General features: G+C 54.4%; 1 protein-coding gene across 4 annotated transcripts; it reads right to left on the bottom strand.

Moving 5' to 3' along the window:
• Positions 1-8,156: 8,156 nt before the first annotated feature.
• On the bottom strand, positions 8,157-20,573 carry SDSL (serine dehydratase like). Of its 4 annotated transcripts, none has more exons than XM_047088469.1 (8): positions 20,536-20,573; positions 17,083-17,265; positions 16,813-16,852; positions 15,985-16,124; positions 13,810-13,898; positions 12,872-13,099; positions 9,548-9,672; positions 8,157-8,492 (listed from the first exon to the last, which is right to left on the bottom strand). In XM_047088469.1, the coding sequence occupies exons 2-8, from the start codon at positions 17,254-17,256 to the stop codon at positions 8,299-8,301; spliced, it is 990 nt and encodes a 329-aa protein (XP_046944425.1). In that variant the 5' UTR covers positions 17,257-17,265; positions 20,536-20,573; the 3' UTR covers positions 8,157-8,298. The 4 variants fall into 4 exon arrangements, with proteins under 4 accessions (XP_046944425.1, XP_046944424.1, XP_046944423.1 ...); XM_047088468.1 differs by having other exon boundaries at positions 17,083-17,497; positions 20,536-20,561; XM_047088467.1 differs by lacking the exon at positions 20,536-20,573 and adding an exon at positions 17,601-17,686 and having other exon boundaries at positions 17,083-17,497.
• Positions 20,574-20,824: the final 251 nt, after the last annotated feature.

The raw sequence follows: 20,824 nt of genomic DNA, 5'->3' as shown, positions 1-20,824 counted from the left end.
GCAGGAGCTAAGGCTGTCTGAAAGGTCAGCAGAGATCAAATGATACAGGGTTCTATAGGCCAAGGCGAAGGGGGGGCCCTTTATGCAAAATACGGTGGGGGCATGGGAGGGTGTAAGCAGGGTGGGGAGAGGGGGCAAAGATCTGCCTTAGCCTCGTTCTAGACTCCAGATCAGGGGGTGAAGGCAGCCCCAACACCGGGCAGGGAGACCAGTGGGGTCTGGCCCACTTTCTGCCCACCTTACCAGCTCAGAAGAAAGGGCTGCCTCACGTGACTTCAAATAAACAAGCCTCAGTTTCCCTCAGCTGCAATGTGGGACGAATTGTAGTACCCACTTCCTAGACTTGAAGGGTCGAGGAAATTAAATAAGCCACGCCCCTGCGAAGCACACAGTACCTTTTCCCTTAAAAGGAAGGGAAAAAAAGCCCTTCCCCACCCACTTCTCTCTCTGCTGGTTCTCCCCTAAATGGAGAAACTTTGGTATTTGTTCCTCAAACATTTATTTTATTCTTTAGGGGTTTTTTTTTGTTTTTCTGTTTTTTTTTTTTTTTTTGTTTTTTTTTGTTTTTTTTGGAAGAGGAAGGCTTGGTGAAGGTAATCAGTTTTCGGACTTAAGATAAAAAATCGCAGCAAAGGGTCGGCTTGACTCTTTATAATTAATGGGGCGGCTTGTAATAGGATTCTCCTGCCTATGGCGCTCCCAGGAAACACCTTTTTACATAAGATATTGCCCACGCCGGAGTGGCAGCGAGGTGATTTATGGGGTTCCTTGCTCCAGAAAACCTCTCCTGGGGTTGCCCGGCCGGTGGAATTTATCAGGGAGTTTGGAAGCAATGAGAGAAACCGGCCCATGACATTTTTGGTGGAGTTTAAAAAGCACAAACAGTGGAGAAGGGAGAGGCCGATGGGACGGGGAGCCGAGAGGGAGGGTCCCATTCGGCTGTCTTCTCCACCAGCAGAGCAGGAGGGCAGTGGCTGGACGGAGGGCGGGGAGGGCTCAGGCGGAGCCTGCCCTCGGCCTGATGCCACCCAGGGGGCCCTGCTCTGGGGATGGCACCACGGAAGCGCCCCGCCTGGGGCTCGCAAAGGGGTCTCCTTTTACTTCCCTCCATCGGTCATCGGCTGCGGGGCTACCCCGGGGCGGGGGGGGGGGGGGGGGGCGTGGCCTCTCGCGCGTCTCTGGACACAGCGGTTCCCCTTGACCTTTCTCCGGAGAAGGGTGGGTGCAGTTGGGGGCTATTAGCAGCCGACACCCCCAGCAGCTGCGGAATGGTGCACCTGCCTGATAAAGGGGACTTGAGTCAGGGAGAGAGGCAGCAGTAGGGTCCCTTGTGGAGACAAAGGGGTCCCTGGACAGGAGACGGAACTCAAAGCTGGGGACGGGGCTGGGGGATGCAGGGGGGGGGGTGGTCTCATCGTCCACTGTCCCAGGGCTCTCCCTCAGGCACAGAGTAAAAACCAAAGTCCTAACCACCGCCCAGAAGACCCTCCATGATCCGATGCCCTGTCCCCCCCCCCCCCACAGACACTCTCGCCCCTCTGTCCGCCTTCTAGCATCTTCCGCCATTCTCTCCCTCGCCCGCTCCCATGCAGCCGTACTGGCCTCCTCACAGGTTCCCACCTCAGGACCTTTGCACATGCTCTCCCCTCTGCTCTTCCCCCCACGTGCCCCACATGACTCGTTCCTTCATTTCCTTCAGGCCTCAGCTCCGGTTTTCCCTTTTCTGAGAGGCCTTCTTGGACCATCCTACCTCAACCTACCGACAGAGTAAGAGACCCGAGAGACCCCTTTCACAACCGAATGCGACGTGAACATTTTGGCCCCTGATTCCAACAAACCCACGCCAACAAGACAGCTTTGAGACCATCTTGGAAAAGCTGAACACAGACTGAGCAGCGGATCGCATTAAGCAGTAACTTGTTAATGGCGATGGACCTGGTAAGAGTATCATGCTTGCGTTAAAACATTTTTTTCCTTATCTATTAGGGGCCATGCTGATATACTTTATAAGTCAAACCATATGATGCCTGGGATTGCTTTGGCAGACTCCAGCGGAACAAACTAGCCCCCCACCTCTTGCGAGGCATTCTCTCTCCTTTTCTCCCGCCTCATCTTTCCTCACACCATCCATCACCGTCTGACGTGTCATGCATTTTTCTAATTTCTTTTTTGTAATGTTTATTTTTCCTTTTGAGAGAGAGAGAAACGGAGTGCAGGCAGGGGAGGGGCAGCAGGCGAGAGAGAGCCGGCCCCAAGCTCTGGGCCGTCTGCCCAGCGCCCGATGCGGGGCTCGAACCCTAGAACCGTGAGATCACGACCTGAGCCGAAGTTAGACGCTTACTCACCTGAGCCACACAGGCGCCCCTGACACGTCATATTTTTATTTGGGGATTTGTTATTGTCTGTCCGTCTCCATTAGAATGTAAGCGCGACGAGGCCAGGGCTTTTGCTGCATTCCCATCACCTGTAAAAACGCCCAACACAGAGTAGGTGCTTAATAAATATTTGCTAAGCGAATTATTGAGTGACTAAATGAATGGCGGGTGAACGGATGGATCCATTGGCTTTTCTTCCCACATGCTCCCTCTGTTCGGATCTCCCCTCTCAGTCATCTTCCCAGACGGTCACCAAGCCTGGTGGGCCCCTCGCCACGCCAAGTCAATCACTAGGTCGTGTCGGTCCCACTCGACACATTCCATATTTCCCCAAACTCATCACCTCTTCTCCAAGCAAACCACACGGCCAGACCGCACGGTCAAAGCCGCCGGGGCCCGGCCCAGCGTCACCCGGCCAAGCACAGGTGAGTCTGGGGTTGGGCATCTGAGCATCTAACCCCAGCACAGACTTCAGCCCGGTCGGGGCACCTCCCACGCCCTCATCCACCGTCACCCAATCACCCGTCCCTTCGTTCCTCGTCATGGTGAAAACTGCAAATTGCCCTTTGGTCCCACTTCTCCTCTTTGGAAGTCGAACCCTGAGCTTCAGCCTGGAGAGCGCCTCCCTAGCTACAGACTACATTTCCCATGTTCCTTTGCAGCCAGGTGACCCATGTGATTAAGTCTTGGGCGGACAGGCCACCAGCAGGCGCAAAGGGTGTCACATCCAGGTGAAGCCCTTAAAAAGGAAACGTCTTGCCCTCTGATTTCTCTTTTCCCCACGGCAGCCTCGGTTATTACGGACCAATGTTGAGCATGTGGACAAGGACAATATTTTCAGCGGTGGTGAAACGACAGGACAGAAGGAACTTGGGTCCCTCTATAACCTCGTGGAACAGAGCCGCCTCCCTTCTCTGAACTAACACCGTAGCGTGGGGTCTCTTCGTTCTACCAACTTAACCTGTACCCGTACACGTTTAGTCTGTGTGCCAAAGACTTCTTGTCATCCCTCAATATCCATTTATTCTTCATTGTCTATAGCAGAACCTTTGGTCTTAGCTGGGCATATGGCTATCTGGAATAAAGACTACATTTCCCAGCCTCCCTTGCAGCTAGCTGTGCCACGGGACTAAGTTCTGACCGATGGGCTATGAGTAGAAAACAGTGTGCCTTAATTACAGGGAGCGTCCCTAAAGAGAAGAAATGTGCTTCTCCTCATCCTCTCTGCCTTCCTACTGCCTGGAATGAGGATGTAATGGCCGGCCCCCCAGCATCCATCTGGGACTGTGAGGTGACCACGGGAACGGGATCCATTCACAGCTGAACCAAAAGCAAAGGGTCTCTGACACCACTGAGACACTACACCAGCCCTTTTAAGTGAAAGAGAAATAAACTTCTATTTTGGTTAAGCCGCTTATTTCTGTGTTTTCTGAATTGCGACGCGGAACCTAATCCTAACCGATACACTCGCGTGCGTTTATTCATTCTGAAATGAACCAGCAACAACGAAAGAATGGAACTGAGTGTGTGATTCCGGGTTGGATCCTCTGTACCCTTCTGCACGGGACGCTGAATGGCCAGTCTGCCCCAGAAAGGCCCAGAAGAGCCGGACTTTGAGATTAGGAATAAGTGGGGTCTACATCCTCGTGAGAACAGGCGCCCTACGAGAGCTCTGTGAAGGCCCAGGTGTCCTGGAGGGAGTGGCTGCCACTCTCCGGGCCTCGCCAACCTCCTGGTTCCCCCGGCAGCTAACAGTCCTGCCGGGCCTTCCAGGAAAGGTGGGCATGAGGCTCTAAGTCAGAGTGATGCTGGCCGCAGGCCCGGTGACGGCGTCTCTGGGTTCCACCAGCCCCAACACCACTCACACCGGCTACTTGCAAAAGAGACTCCTACCCTCTGATTTAAAACACCCTCCCAGCCTCATCAAACACTGCCCCCCGACGTCATCAATATCACAGTGGGTTAGGCTTTGCTCTTCCCGTAAAGGCAGGCGGGATGAACCCCCACGCCCAGGAGGGAGAATGAAAAGTGCACCCAAAGACAGGCGGAGAACGAAAGGCAAACTGCCCAGACTGGCCTCATTTTTGCCGAGGGCCAACCGCAGGTCGGGCTCAAACCCAGGCAGCTCGAAGCAAGTGAGTGCAACTCGTGAGACGTGTGCTGACTGTGTAGGCCATCAGTCAGGGCCCTTTCTGTCCCAAGTGACAGACATTGCAGGCTATAAAGGGGAATGCACTGGCTTGCATAAATGAACAGTCCATGGATGGCTCCCAGTTCCCTCCTAAAGTCCTGACCAGACACTGACTGGACAGCGTGGCTCCTGGGCCTAACGGGAACCAATCACTGTGGCCAGGGGACAAACAAGCCTCCAACTGGCTCAGGCTGGGGTCACGGGCTCCTCTGGACTCAGAGCAGTCACTTTCCTGCAGGACTTATCAGAGACTTTCCATGAAGACGTGGGCAAAGACACGTGGTGTTTCCTAAATTGCTTTGAATCTGGCCGAACGATCAGGAGATCTGTTGTACCGGGACGGTGGTTAGATGGGCTTGAGCAGCGGCTGCCTCCCTGAGACAGAGCACAAGTTCTCAGTTTGCTCCAATCCCCACCATTCCCTAATGTGTAGCCCCCAGCCCGCCTCCCTGTAGACACTGAAGTTTGAAATCTGCTTGTGGTTGGATAAGTCCCAAATGCAAAGATGTGAAGCACACTATGAGAGAAATCAAATAGCCTTCCAACATTTTTTTAATGTTTATTTTTGAGAGAGAGAGAGAGAGAGAGAGAGTGGGGCGGGGGCAGAGAGAGGGGGAGACACAGAATCGGAAGCAGGCTCCAGGCTCCGAGCTGTCGGCACAGAGCCCGATGCGAGGCTCGAACCCACGAACCGCGAGATCATGACCTGAGCCGAAGTCGGCCGCTCAACAACCCACTGAGCCACCCAGGTGGCCCTCAAATAGCCTTCAACTAACGGCAACACTCCCTCATAAATACCTGAGTGTGTGCCCTCGCCCACATGCACACACACGTGGACCCAAACACGCAGGGGCACACACAAGCGCACGCAGACGACCTGGGACACAAAGCCAGCCTGAGCCGTCACGTCCCCAGCACGGGGGTCAGGTCTTGCCCTGCAGGTGCTGGGGCATGTGCCCCGCCCTGCATGGGCTCCCGCTGGGGCTGGAGGAGGGGGATGTGTGTCTGCATGTATGACTCTGGTCCCCCCCTCCTCACATCCCGCCTCGTCTGGGTTCCAAGCCCCTGTGTCACCCCGGATTAAGGCTGGAACAAAGGACCGGATGGAGGGGAGGCATCGGGAAGCAGAGTGCCTGAGTCAGGCCGGCCAGGGGGCAGAGGAAGCCTCAGCTACTAGAACACACTGGGGGCCAAAGGGGCCCTGTGCCCCGCGCGGGGGCCCCGGTGGCGGCGGGGAGGCTGCGTGTACCCAGGGCAGGTACGCGCACCTGGCGGCGGCCCCGTTTGCTGCGCTCTCTGCACAGCCCTGGACAAACAAAACACAGAGAAGCTCCCGCTGCCAGGACCCTCCTCCAGGCTCCCGTCTCCCCCCCACAGCGGTCTGCGAGGACACAGACAGATGGTGAGAGTCCCCGTGCCCGGTGCCCGTCCTGCTACACCCCCTCCCTGCGCCTCCGCCCTGCCCTTGGCATTCCTGGGGTGTCAACCAGGAAGGGCTAAAGTAAGGTCGCTGCTGGGCGTTATCTGAGCGGGGCCACAGGCCCCTCGGCGTCTTATCTCTGGCTCGCCAGGACCGGTAGGGGAGCAAACAGCAGCTGACAAGTCTCCCAGGGGTGCGGCCGCGGCCCAGGCCTGACTGGGAGATAGGGCACCTGGGACTGAGGTGCACCCTGCCCCTCGCCTGGACCAGCACGGGGCGGGGGGAGAGCATCGCTGGCTGAAGCAATCCCGTGGGGCTTCTGGGAGGAGGCTGCCCTGCCGATGCACTTTGAAAGCACGTAGGATTTAGAAGCACGGAGAAGCGTGAGAGCAGGAGCAGTCACACACACGCGCCTCGGGGGTTTACGCAGCGGGGTTCTGGTCGGGCTGTGTGGCCTGGAGGAAGCGCTCAACTCCTCTGTGCCTCAGTTTCCTCGTTCGCAAAAATGAAGGTAATGGTATCCACCACGTGGGTGAATGCGGGATTCAATGACTGCTAAGGCCCATTTGCACACAGTAAGTACTCAGGACACGAATAAACTCTGGCCCCCGCGCACCCTCGTTGCTGGGGTAGTAAGAACCAACATTGATTGAAATAGGCCAGGCCCACAGCAAGAATCCGCAAACCACCCATTTTGCAGATTAGGACACTGAGGCTCTGAAGCCAGGCAGTGCTTGCTCAATGAGGAGGAACAGGGCCGGGCTCGGTTCTGGCTAAATCCACAGCCGGGGCTCTCCGCGCCCCCTCTGTTCCAGGGAGCTCACACCGTAGGGTTCCCAGGAAACACCGCAGGGCCCAGTGGCTTCTGGAGGGGCAACTCTGGCCATCGAGGGCAACGCCAGGGTCAAAGAGAGAATGGGACACAGGCAGAGGGAGGTCACGGCAGGTCTCAAATTCTCTTGCGGGAAGGAGGAGGTTCCTGGAAGGGGGAAGCGCTTGGGCAAAGGAAAAGAGGCGGGAAGCCAGCACACTGGTGCAACCTTTGAAGCCCAGAGAAGGGAGGGCACTTGCCCAAGCACACGCAGCCCTCCTGAGGCAGCCGGGGGGACTCCGTGGGAGGGGAGCCAGGGGCTGTTGCCAGCTGGACCCCACACCCTCAGAGCCTTGTTTCCAGCAGGGTCGTGAGGGTGGGATAGGGCTTCCCGATGCCAAGACCTCATGGGCTCCGGCCATCTGTGGGACCTCAGCACCCCTAGCTGGGGTGAAGGCCCCTGAGGGGCAGAGCCCAGGGAGGCTGGAGGGGCGGGTCCCGGCCTTCCCAGCCCAGAGCCAGGCTTCCCCATCAGAGACGCTTTGCTGCCCCCTGGTGGCTCCAAAAGATTCTAATTTCCCTTCCTAAGGGATGCTTCCCACAGGTCAGATCAGCACCCACCCTCCTTGTGACCCGCAGCTGTATCCAAACCAACCTGGAGGTCCTCCCTCCTTCCCCAATGTCCCGCCACCACCGACCTGCACACAAAGGTGTCATATTGAAAATCACAGGGTTTGAGCCTGGCTGGGCCGCACTCCAGCTATGACCTTGAGTGGGTTCGGTCACCTTCCTGTGCCTCAGTTTCCCCATCTTTAGAACGGGGGTGATAATAATGGTTTCTGCTTCATAAGGACCTTTGTGAACATTAATGAAGCAAACGCATAGAGAGCACTTGGTAAAGGGACGTCTGGGTGGCTCAGTCAGTTGAGCGTCCGCCTTCAGCTCAGGTCATGGTCTCACAATCCGTGGGTTCGAGCCCCGCGTCGGGCTCTGTGCTGACAGCTCAGGGCCTGGAGCCTGCTTCGGATTCTGGGTCTCCCTCTCTCTCTCTGCCTCTCACTCACTCACACTCTGTCTCTGTCCCTCAAAAATGAATAAAGGTTAAAACTTTTTGTTTTTAACAAAAAGCACTCGGTAAAGACTGGTGATATTGTCCTTGCCTACCCAGGCCTGAGGTCCCCCTCCTCCCGAGCGGGTCCCCCAGGGAGGAAAGCCCTGAGGGGGTTCTGCATGATGGGATTCCCTTAGAGACCCAAGTTTTGCATCCTTGCTATTATCGCCCACGCCATGTGATGTAGAAAGAGGCGCCTCACCGCAGAGCCAGCCTCGAGGAGAGACTAGACTAGCTGGAATTACAAATTCAACTCAGAAAGGTTTTATTGGCCAGGGCTGCGGGGAGTCACAGGGAGCAGGAGGGCTTCCTGTAGGAGGCGGTTGCACCATCCATGAGCCCAGAGGCCCCTCGGCCACCTGCGGGTGTGTCCGTCCGGAGGAGGGGCCCTCAGCTCTGCCCCAGCTGGGTTTTCAGGGCCTGCAGCCCTTGACTGTTGATGTTGTTGCCTCCACACACAATGACCACGACCGAGGCCAGGGAGGGGCTCAGGCGGCCCTCAGCCTGGAGCCTCCCCAGGAGGCCTGAGTAGATGACAGCCAGAGCTGCCCCGCAGGCAGGCTCCACCAACATGCGCTCGTCGTCTGCCCGGAGGAGGGGACGGGGGTGGATGAGAAGAGAGAAAGGGAGGAGGAACCAGTCAGTGCTCAGGAGGTTCTGGGCACTGCAAATCCATGAAGCCGGCCAGCCAGCCATCTCGCAATCCATCATTTGGCTGACCCCCTCTCCATCCATCAATCTGACCGTCTATCCATCCATCCATCCACCTTTCATCTATCTATCCATCCATCCATCCCTCTATCCATCATGGGACTGTCTGTCCATCCATCAGCGTATCCATCAATCAACGGATCCATCTATCTATCCATCCATTCATCCATCATCCCTCTATCCATCACGGGACTGTCTGTCTGTCCATCCATTAGTGTATCTATCAATCAATGTATCCATCCATCCATCCGTCCGTCCATCTATCCATCCATGCATTCATCCATCCATCCCCCTAGCCATCATTGGACTGTCTGTCCATCCGTCAATGTGTCCATTAATCAACGTGTCCATCCATCCATCTATCCACCCACCCACCCATCCATCCATTATCTACCTTTCCACTCACTCATACATTCACCCATTCATTCAACAAATATTTATTGAGGGCCCACTCCCTGCCGGGCCCTATGCTAGGAAGGCTCTGGGGACACAACAGTACACAGGACACAGCAGGCCCCACCCTCACGGGGGCTACATCTAGTGCTGTGGGTGAATAAGGACCAGGCAGGTATGAACAGACAAACTGATGCCTGGGACGTCTCTAACCCCGGCAGGATGTGGGTGGGAGACCGGAGGAGGCTGCCCGGAGCAGGTGCCATGACGACTGAGTAGCCCTGAGTCACACGAAATCGACAGGGGCCAGGGATGGGCGGCCGGAAGGAAGAAGGTACACATGGAAGCCTGGAGGCCAGAGACGGCCCGGCACACGCCTGTTCCGTGCACTCAACGTGCAGTTATTTGGTAAGCACCGCACGCCCAGCCCCGTGGCAGGCACTGAGGATACAGACAAGAGAGAACACGCTACCTCTAGGGGCCCAGGGACCTCATGAGTCTCCGAGCCTGGGGAGGGAGGGCAAGGCTCACTCACCCAGGAACTTCTGCACAGCACTCACGGCCTGGGCATCGTCCACTACCTCAGAGAAGATCTCCAGCTCCTTCGTGCACTCCAGGGCCCTCCTGGCCACAGTCTTGGCACCCAGGCTCTTGGCCACACTGCAGGAGGGGGCAGGCAGGACAGGGAGCGCAGGGGTGTGGGGAAGAGCTGGTGAATCCTCGGACCTCCGCCTTCGCGGACCCAGCCCTCCAAGCCCCAGGGCCCCCTCCCATCCAGCCATGAGCCGCGGCTCAGCCCTGTAAGAGGCTAGCACAGCACTGGCCCAGAGGACGTGCTCAATGATCGGGTGTCCCACGAATGGCAGACAAATGCACCTCACTCCCTCCCACTCGATAACCATGAGTGTGCCCTTCCTTTGCACGGACCCCAGAAACCCAAGCATAGAAATGGGTTTGTTTTTTTTTTTTTTTTTTTGCGTCTTATTCATTAATAACTATTTATCACATCTGCACGATAACTAATACTTGCTGAGTACCTGCAGGGTGATAGATGCATTTTCTCTTTCAATTCTCATGATCACCCCTTGAGTTAGAAATTTATGAAATCTTGGGGCGCCTGGGTGGCTCAGTCGGTTAAGCATCCGACTTTGGCTCAGGTCATGATCTCACAGTCCGTGACTTCGAGCCCCGCATCGGGCTCTGTGCTGCCAGCTCGGAGCCTGGAGCCCGCTTTGGATTCCGTGTCTCCCTCTCTCTCTGCCCCTTCCCCTCTTGCACTCAGTCTCTCTCTCGCAAAAATAAATAAACATTAAAAAATTTTTTTTTTAATTTTTTTTTCAACGTTTATTTTATTTATTTTTGGGACAGAGAGAGACAGAGCATGAACGGGGGAGGGGCAGAGAGAGAGGGAGACACAGAATCGGAAACAGGCTCCAGGCTCTGAGCCATCAGCCCAGAGCCCGACGCGGGGCTCGAACTCACGGACCGCGAGATCGTGACCTGGCTGAAGTCGGACGCTTAACCGACTGCGCCACCCAGGCGCCCCCAAAAAAATTTTTTTTAAAGAAAGAAATTTATGAACTCCCTTTTACAGAGAGGAAATTGAGGCTCGGGGGGGGAATAAGTAACTGATTCCAGAACACGCAGTGAGTCAGTAGCAGAAAGTGGATTCAAATCCAGGCAGTCTGGCTCCAAGGTCCTTGCTTCTTATCTCTGTGCTTGGGATCACCTACCTGCTGGCACTTTCCGGAGCTGGGCAGTTTGCCTCAGGCCCAGGAGAGACTTTGCCGACTCCATCACAGCTGGGTCTGCATCCCGAGGGGCCCAGAGCATAGACTCGGGAGCCAGGCTGCCTGGTTTGAAACCTTGGCTCTGAGCTAGCAGTGTGACCTTGGGAAAGTCACTTCACCTCTGTGAGCCTCAGTATCCTCAATCCGAAAAATGCAGATAATCATGAGATTGTCCTGGGGACGGACTTCGAACATTTCAAGGGCCTAGAAGAGAGCCTGGCATTTCACTAAATGTGAGTTCTACAGAAGGCTTAGTGGTGGTTATTATCATCGCCATTGCCAAGAATAAAGCCAACAGCAACAAGAGAGAAATGGTCTCATAACTACAAAGACCCACTAGTGGTTGCCAGAGGGGAGGGGGCTGGGGGGATGGGCGAAATAGGCGAAGAAGAAGAGGAAGAGGTACAAACTTCCAGTTACGAAATTAACAAGCCAAGGGGATGAAAAGGACAGCATGGGGAACCGAGTCAACGATATGGTAATAGCTTTGTGTGGTGACAGATGGCGACAACACTCATGGCGGCCAGCGCAGCGTGATGTATAGGCTTCCCGGGTCGCTATGAGGTACACCGGAAATGAATGGAGTATTATAGGTCAACTACATACTGGGTGGCAACTGCCTAGCTGAGCCACGGAGGATTTCATCAATGCAAGAAGGGCTGGTATTTCAGGTGGAAAGGACAAGAAAGGCTCAGAGATTAGAGGCACAAATAGTTTCCAGGAAAAAAGCAGTACAGAGATGCTGGAGGGTGGGTGGGGCCAGAAAGGAGGAGAGACGGTAACCAGAAAGACAAGAAGGAGACTCCTATATCCGGATAGAATTCTCCTTTTTTTTTTAATTTAATTTAATTTTTTCAATTTTTCTAATGTTTATTTATTCTTGAGAGAGAGATCACAAGCCAGGGAGGGACAGAGGGAGAGGGAGACACAGAATCTGAAGCGGGCTCCAGGCTCCGAGCTGTCAGTCAACACAGAGCCCAATGCAGGACTCGAACTCATGAACCGCGAGATCCTGACCTGAGCTGAAGTCGGACATTTAACTGACTGACCCACCCAGGCATTCCTAATTTATTTTTTAAAATATTTTTAATGTTAATTTATTTTTGAGAGAAAGAGAGAGAGAGAAGCAGGCTCCATGCTGTGCCAACAGCTCAGATCCTGAAGTGAGGCTCGAACTCACGGACCACGAGATCATGACCTGAGCCAAAGTCAGATGTTTAACTGACCGAGCCACGTAGGTGCCCCCAGATAGAGTTCTTGAGGTAAGGACTGAGTTGTTTCTCTAACTGGCCACCCAGAACCTTGTACACAATAGGTGCTTAATAAAGATGACTTAGGGGGCGCCTGGGTGGCTCAGTCAGTTAAGTGCCTGACTCTTGATCCCAGCTCAGGTCATGATCTCACAGTTAATGAATTCAAGCCCTGCATCAGGCTCTATGCTGAGGTGCAGAGCCTGTTTGGGATTCTCTCTCTCTCCTTCTCTCTGACCTTCCCCAGCTTGTGCTCACTCTCGCTCTCTCTCTCTCTTCCTCTCAAAACAAATAAATTTTATATATAAATAAATTATATATATACATATGTATGTACAAATACATATACATATACAAATTCACTCATTCATTTCACAAACATTTGTTGAGCACCTACTGTATATGCCAGGCACATTTTACTTGTGTGTAACTATGCATGCACAAGGGGAAAACAAAGACTGGGAAAATGTAGCCCATTGTTCATCTTTGGATGGTGGGATTGAAGGTGCCGTTTTGTTTTCTGTTGTTTATTGCTTGCCTACATTTTCTAGCTTACCTGCAACACACTTAAACTTCCTTTTTAACGGTACATACCAATGAAACTTGTTTTATTAATTCATGAAACTTAAACAAATCATATCCTTCATCTCCTTGTTTGGCATCACCTTCTAAGTGAGATCCACATTTCCATGGTCGGGGCCCCAGGTGAAGTAGAACCTCTTGTGTACACCCTGCCTCCACTGGTTGGGACTGAGAAGCCCAGTGACACTAACACCCCCATCCTCCAGCCCCCCACAAATGCCCCCAGCCCACACCTACCTGGTGATGTCTGGCAGTGTGACTAGCTTGCCTGCCTTGATAGCTGCATTGAAACAGTGTGCCCCTTGGGTCTCTGCTGTGATGATGGGCACATGCTGCCAGCCCACCTCTAGGAGGCCAGCTGCCACCCCAGCTAGGAGCCCTCCACCGCCTACTGCCAGCACCAGGGCCCCAGGTGGGGTCCCCAGTGCTGCCTTCAGCTCTCGCACCAGGCTGGCATGGCCTTCCCTGGGGGAAGGAGGAAGCAGGTTGAGCAAGGTCTCCCCACATATACACAAACTCTCCTCCATTCCCAAAGGCTCACATATACACAAACTCTCCTCATCACCACCCCAATCCCCACCTGCATCAAGGGGAGAGGAGACCCAGGAACACTTAGTTCACTCAGCTTTCATTCATTCAATTTATTCATTCACTCATACTTTCCAGGCACGTTCTCAGACACTATCCCGTTTAATCCCCTCCACAACCTTGGAAATGGGTAGTTAGTGTGTGCTTAAGAGGAGACCAGCATGTCACTTGGAACCAGCTGACTCAAGTTCTGGGCCTGGGACCCAATGTCTTGGCCACATACTAGCTGTGTGATCTCAGGCAAGTTCCTTGACCCCTCTGTGCCTGTGAAATGGGCATAAAACACTCACCTCTAGGGCTCTGGGGAGGATCAAATGATTAAATGCATCCCAAAGTGCACGCCATAACAGGATTTGTTATTAACATTTCCATTTTATACATGTGGAAACTGAGGCACGGGGTGGTGAGATACTTTGCCGAGTCCCACAACTTGCAAGTGACAGAAACAGGGCCTGAACCCCAGTGTGCCTGGCTTCCAAGCATCTTCTCCTTTCTAGGCCTCAGTTTTCCCTTCTGTACATTGGGAGGACACCAACGCAACGAGGGTCTGGGTTCTAAGCTCTATGAGGGAGGGACAGCAACCTTACCAGATCAGGGGGTGGTCAAACGGAGGGACGTTCACCCAACCATCCCTCTTGGCCAACTCTTGTGCCTTCAGACTGGCCTCGTCCCAGACCTAAAGACAAATCGAGGGTCTCAGAAGGCCCAGGCATCAGACCACTCGGAGGCTGGAGCAGAGCCTGAGGTCTCCTGGATGGCCCCAGTCCCGTGCCGGGGGACGCAGAGAAAGCAAAGAAATAGTCTCTTTCCACAAGGAATTTCTAATCTAACCAAAGAGACGGGCCTCATTCTCTTGAGTTACTGAAACAAAAATGAGATTCAAAACCATGTGGCCCTTGACTCACCTGGAGCAGCTGCCTCCTCACAGGCTTCCTGCCTCCTGTCCGTTGCCCGAGTAAGGGTCCCATCGTGTCCCTCCCCTGCTCAAAATCCTGTCATGGCTCCCCATTGCCCTCAGATGAAAACCTGTGCCAGCCTGACCCTGAAGCCACCCTGCTGCTGAGGCGGCCATCCCCACCCCCACTCTTGGGCCTCACCTGTCATCCCCGCCCCCCCGGGGAATGGAATGCACCATGCTCATCCCCATCCATGCCTTTCCCTCACTCCTTCTTCTGCCCACGACCCCCTTTCTCCAATGGGAGGACTTGTATTTCCCTCTCAAGACCCAACCCAGGGGACCCTTCTTGGGGAGACTTTCCTGGGTCATCTCCCCAAATCTGAGGCACAGCCGGGCGGTAGTTTGGACCACCGCCCAGTTCCTTCCCTCCATTACATTCACACACCATGCCTTTTGCCACGTGACCACTGCTCTTCCCACTAGAGAGGGCAGAGGACATTCTCCACCACCAGTTGATGTAGGTCCCAGTGTGGAACTTGCTTTGGCCAATGCCATGTGACAGAAGTGACAGCACAACAGTTCTGAGCCACGGCCTTGAGAGGCACTCTGCTCTCACTCTTCCTGACATTCACCTTGAGAAGAACAAGTCCCAGGTGGCCACTGGTCAAGACGGATGAGGGGCACGCGTGCAGACCTTAATCCTGTCTGCAGCCTGAAGCAGAGCCACCCTGGCCCACGCACAAGCCCATGAGCAAGACAGATCATGTTTCTCATAAGCCCCTGATATGTGGGAGCTGTTTGTTACGCAGCATTATCTAGCAGCAATCACTGATTAAAACAATATACCTTCTCTGTTCTTCCTCAGGGCCCTGTGCTTCCCATCACAACACTTAACCACATTCTCTTGTCACCGTCTGCTTATCTGTGTGTCTCCCCAACATCGGGGAGTTTTGCAAGAGTAGAGACCATGGCTTACTATCTCTATATCGCTGGCTCTAACATACTACAGGCACATAGTAGAAGTTCAATGAATATTGGATGGATGGATGGATGGATGGATGGATGGGAGGGAGGAAGGAAGGAGTAGGAAGGAGGGAGAAAGGAAGGGACAAAGGGAGGGAAGGTGATGAGGGATGGATGGATAAATGGATGGATGGATGGATGGATGGATGGATGGGAGGGAGGGACAGAGGGTAACGGATGGGAGGATGGTTGAACGGATGAATAAATAGAAGAAAGAAGGAAGAAAGGAAGGAAGGAAACTGGACACTGAATATTTGGACACCAGGTCTCAGGTACCATGGTATGGTTTTTAGTTTTAATTTTGATGCTTTAAAAAATTCTCTTTTCCAAGGATGCTTTTTTTCCTTCTTTCCAGGAAGGTAGAAGGATTACATAGTTGCATCTCTATTTCTTCAGTAACGAGATGAGCCAGCGATATCCTTGACGGTGGGCCCCTTTCTCACTGGGGTGGTCTCAGAATGAGAAATGATGCCACCGTCATCTTTCTCTACGCTTTTTGTCTCATCAAATGCCAACAATTTTCAGACGAATAAGGCCAAGTGTTAGTGAGGATGTGAGGACACGGGCACACTCCTGGCCCATTAGCTTCCTGTTTCTCCTGGGCCCACGCAGGGCAAGTAGAGGTAGGTAGAGGCGGGAAAGCGCTAGCCCTCAATATACATCATGCCTCGCTCCTGCCCCTCGGCTCAGCCATCCTAAGAGAAGGCTGGGCTCCAGGCCAGCCTTTAAAAATGTGTGTGGATGGCGGGGGGGGAGGGGGTGGATACCATCTCTTAGGGGTGAGTGGAGGGTAAAGGGGAACAGCCCACTCCATCCGGCTTCTCCTTCCTGGGGTCCTTACCTTTCCAGCCAGCTGGACTTCAGCCCCCTCCCCCTGCAGCCTCCTCACCACGTGCGGGGAGGTGCCCTCAGGGAGCACAATGGTGGCAGGGATGCCCAGCTTCCGAGCGGCATAAGCAGCAGCAATGCCTGCGTTGCCCCCTGTGGAAGAATTGGAAGGGTGGTCAGCGTGGTTTTAGCCCGTTAACACACTCTCCCCCCTCCCCCCTACTTCCCTTTGTGAGCCACTCCTTCCCCACGCTCATATGCCCCACCTTCTGTCCTCTTTCTGGTCCCAGAGGTGGATATGTGACCTAGAATGAGTCAATCAGAGAACTCAGTCCCCTAGCCTGTGACTGTTTCAGGGATGAGAACATGACCCAAGATGGGTGCAAAAGACCAATTCATGGATTGAGGAGAACCAGACAGAAGGGGTGCTCCCTTTTCACTAGGGCTGATAGGATGACAGGAGGCAAGCCTGGGACTCCTGATGGCCATCTTGCTGCTCTGAGGTCTGCGTGAGATTAAAGCTAGTACAGAGGAAAGACAAGCCAAGAGAAGGAGAAATAGAAAGGGGAGCTCCTGGATCCAGCTGTACCTGAAAGCCACTTATCCCAAGAATTTTCCATTCTTGGAACCTGTAGCTTAAGCCTGTATAAATTGGGTTTTGGTCACTTCTGCCATAAGTCCTGAATGACGGGAAGAGGGCGGGCAGAGGACAGTGGCCACCTGACCATGACCTTGATGAGGCGGGACCTTCGGGAGGAGGCTGATCCCCGGACATCTACTGCTGCTGCTCCAGCTCTTCCTCCCCCACACCCAGAGCTGAGGACCCAGCCCTGAGGGTCACCTGAGGAGCACACCAAGTGTCTGCATCCCCTCTTGACCGCCTGGGAAGAGAAGGAATGAGCTTAGGGGCTGACCCAAGCAGATGTCACAGAGCCTGTGCGGGATGGACTCAGACCGTCCCCAGCCCTCTCCTCACCCCTCGTCCTGCCCCTCCCATCTGTACAAGTCTGCTTCCCCCTCCTGCCCTTGCCCCCCACCCAGCCGGCATCCATCCCCCGCCTCCTCCTCCTTCCCCTCCGCCTTCACTTCTCCTCTCCTGCCAACACCTCACCTCCTGGCAGAAATGCCCAATGCCCCGGATCTTGAAGGAGCCGGCCGGCTGCACGTTCTCACACTTGAGGAAGACGGTCGTGCCTGCCACCTGGGATAGTGCCCGGCTCTCCAGCAGAGGAGTGACCACATGGAAATGCCCACCCTGAGCACAGTCTGCCAGGGGGCTCTCCATTCCAGCAGCCTGCAGAAGAACGCGACGGTCATAGCCCAGGCTGCTCCAGCAGGAGACCCCTTAACCGGGACAGAGGAGGGAAAGAGGGAGAAGAGCCTCGGCTAGGCCCCTCAGCCCTATCTGGCTGCCGAGCTGTGACACTCCAGGCAACGAGCCGCTCAGTGTCCCCGTCTGGACCACCAGGTTTCACTCTGTAACGGGCGTTGCCCACAGTGCTGGGGATGTAGAACGTGGCCAGTACCTGGGGATGAATGAACGAGAGTAGAATTCATTCATTCATTCACGCATCATTCATTCATTCAAGCAGGCTGCAAAAAAAGCAAACCCTTTTCTTGAGCACCTACTATGTGCCAGGCAGTTCCAGGTTTGGCGACCCAGGAGTGCCCAAGTCAGAAGCAGCCCCTGCTTGGCCAGAGCTCACATTCTAGCTGCGGAGACAGGATCGCAAAACGTCAAACAGGGGTGACAGGGGCAGGAGGCGGCATTTTAAATTTTTTAAAATCTATTTATTTTTGAGAGAGAGAGAGAGAGAGAGAATGTGAGCAGGGGAGGGGCAGAGAGAGAGGAGAAACCGAGAATCCCAAGCAGGCCCCCCACTGCCAGCGGTGGCCGGACGTGGGGCTTGAATCCATGAACCGTGAGATCGTGGCCAGAGCGGAAATCAAGAGTCGGAGGCTTATCCGACTAAGCCACCCAGGCGCCCCTATTTATCATTATTATTACATTTCCCTCCTGTATTATTTCATCTGCAAATACTTCAGCACACATCTCTGAAAGTGAAGAACTCTTTTCCAACAAGGTAGCCACATGGTTTCATAACCGTATACGTTTGGGCAAACTCACTGAATTCTAACGCAAAGTGGGCTCATTTTATTTTATGGAAATTACACCTCAAGGATGCTAAGGTTTTTTTTAATCGTCAAATACCATTATCACTTCTAAAAATATTATTAATCATCTCTTATTATCATCAAATACCTGGTGACTGTTCACCTTTCCACCCCTCTCATTAAGCTGGATAAATGGCTGGTTTTGCTGTCAGTGATTTGGGGTTTCTAACAGTTTGAACCAGGATGCAGATCGGATCTGCGCGTGTGCGTTGGTTGAGAGGTCTTTGAATTCTCTTTCGATCTGCAGGTTCTCCAACGGGGATGTTGGAGATGAGGGACAACAGGGAGCCCAGGGAAAAGCACTCCTGCAGAGGGAACAGAGGTGGAAACCCCTTGAGAGAGAAATGAACTTGGGGAGATTCCAGTGCAGGGATAAGGGGGTTGGGCGCAGGAGGCGAGCAAGGAGGGCTGGGCAGGGACTTCTGGAAGGGCCTACCAGACCACGGGGAGGAACTGGAATGTTCTTCTAATTCTGCTTGCAGTGGGAAGCCATCGGGAGGTTTTAAGCAAAGGCCCCGTTAGTGCAAAACCGACCCCTCTTTTTCACTGGGGGCAGAAAAGCATTGGGCCAACCCCTGCAGTTCCGCTATTGGCCAGTAGGAGGAGCGCTGCAGCTTTGCCCACCCTCCACCGCCCCGGGGGTTCTTGTCCACTCTTAGTCACATTGCGCCCCTGCCCCACCAGAGTTCCAGGGCTCCTGCCCCTGGAGTTGACCTGGGGCCCTTGTTGGGATGGCCCTGGGATTCCCTGGTTAGAGCAGAGTCTGAGGCACCTGCACCCAGTTCCATCAGGGGCACTTCTCAAACTGGGCATGGCATTGACGAAGACGGCCCCGTGGGTCACCCAAGCTCAGCATACCTCAGCCTGGGCCTCACCTTGGCCCTGGGCTCTGGGCTGAATCAGAGACCAAAGTTAGAAACCAGCTCTGTCTTCCTAGCTGTGTGACTCCAACACGTGTCTCAACTTCTCTGTGCCATATTCTCTTTTGTAAAATGAGACTAATAACAGTCCCCAGACTCGCAGGGCATGGTGTGCATTCACAATAATAATAGCCCCCCTTCGTTGAGCCCCCAGTATATGCCAGACATCAGAGGAGTCCTCTAGAGGCATTACCTCACTGGGGCCTTCTCACAAGGCGGGCGTGCTTACCCTCACTCTAGCATGTCTGTAGGGCACCCACAAGGTGCAGGCCCTGACCTAGGAACTGGGGAGACCACGGTGAGCAGGACAGACATCTACTCTTGGAGCTGATGGGGGAGATCGGCGATCAACAAATAACTGTATAGACAAACAAAATAATCAGAAATGGTGAAAGTCGCTAGGAGGAAGACACACACCTAGGGAGTCTGAAAGAGAAGAACCCGCTGCCAGCCAGGCACCGTGCCGGGAACCTTATATGCCATCTTATATAATCATCGCAACAACCCCGAGGTAGGTTCACCCACTAGCTCCGTTGTACAGACGAGACTGAGGCCCAGAGAGGTTAGGTTATCTACCCAAAGTCACACAGCTGGAAATGGCAAGGCCAGGCTTCAGACTCAGGCAGTGCACTTGGGCATCTGTGTTCTTAACACCGTGCCATGCTTTCTCTATTAGATGGCGACGATGGGGACGGTTAGGGTTGTGAGCATTTCATACTAATCGCCAGTTGTCCTTAGGCGCCAAATGCTCCTGGCTCAGTTCCCAGGCCCGCCTAGTGCTGTCAGTTACACTATCGGCCCACCGAAGGACGGCAGGCATCAGTCAAATGGATAAGCCTCAAACCGTCAACAGCCTTATCAGGCCCAGATGCCCATAAGGATGCAGGCCTCCCAGACTGAGGTCTGGGGCCAAGGTGAGACCTTGGCCTAGGGACGCATGGCTCTGACCAAATGTGGCAACCACTGGGGCTGAGGTGGGAGCCCCGGGCCCTCTCGGCTGTGGGGCAATGCAGTGGGAAGCCGGGGCTTGGGTTCAGGTCCCAAGAAGCACGACTTTGGCCACGTCCCTCTTCCTCACTGGGCCTCACCTGCCGCATCTATGAATTAGGGTAACAGTCATCTGCTGTTTCTGCCTCCTTTGTCCCTCAGGCTTTCCCAGAGGCCACCTGGGTGGCATAGCCAAATCCCTGGGACCAGCGCCGGGAAGCTTTGCCTGGCAGGAAGCCCCTCTGACAAGAAGGGCCTGCTCCCCAGCCATCAGAGTCCCCGGCACCCCGCCTTCTTTTCCAAGGCAGTCCAGACCACAGAGCACCCCGAGTTAAATGAGCGTTCCTGGGAAGGTTTCACACCCGTACCCTCTCACTTTGTGTCCACTCATCATGGACTTTGCTCCAGAACCTTCCAGACTATCCTACGCGCACAGGCACACACAGCCCCAGGGGCAGCATTCGGGCCCCAGGCCCCATTACCTTCCAGCCGAACAGTCCTCAGACCCAGCTTGGCTCCAGTCTGCGCCCGGCGGCCAGCCCAGCCGGAGCACCAGCTCTGCCCAGTTTCCTGCAACTTCCTGTAGCCTTGGCCCCTCCTCCCCCGATAAAGGGACACCTCCCCGCCAGAGGAAGAAAGGGGACAAGATTCAACCTTCACTGCCCCGCTGTGCGCTGTCCAGGGTCCCATTGGACAGATGAAGAAATTGAGGCTCAGAGAGGGAGACTCTCTTGGCCAAGGCCACCCAGCTAGACTCTCCTTGGCCAAGGA

This window comes from Lynx rufus, unplaced genomic scaffold (assembly GCF_022079265.1).
Source record: "Lynx rufus isolate CCGP_SWC_20201006 ecotype Redwood Valley unplaced genomic scaffold, mLynRuf1.p SCAF_24, whole genome shotgun sequence".
Classification (NCBI taxonomy): domain Eukaryota; kingdom Metazoa; phylum Chordata; class Mammalia; order Carnivora; family Felidae; genus Lynx; species Lynx rufus.
Note: the sequence above shows the minus strand (reverse complement) of the source record. Positions and strands in the feature narration are given on the sequence as shown.

Bases quoted from the DNA above. Each gene is read 5' to 3' on its own strand.
- SDSL (XM_047088469.1), bottom strand. From the start codon at position 17,256: ATGGAGAGCCCCCTGGCAGACTGTGCTCAGGGTGGGCATTTCCATGTG. The intron at 16,853-17,082 runs GTGAGGTGTTGG...TTCTCTTCCCAG, and splicing joins TTGGGCATTTCTGCCAGGAG to GCGGTCAAGAGGGGATGCAG. The intron at 8,493-9,547 runs GTGAGTGAGCCT...TCCTCCGGGCAG, and splicing joins TGCTGTGCAGAAGTTCCTGG to ACGACGAGCGCATGTTGGTG.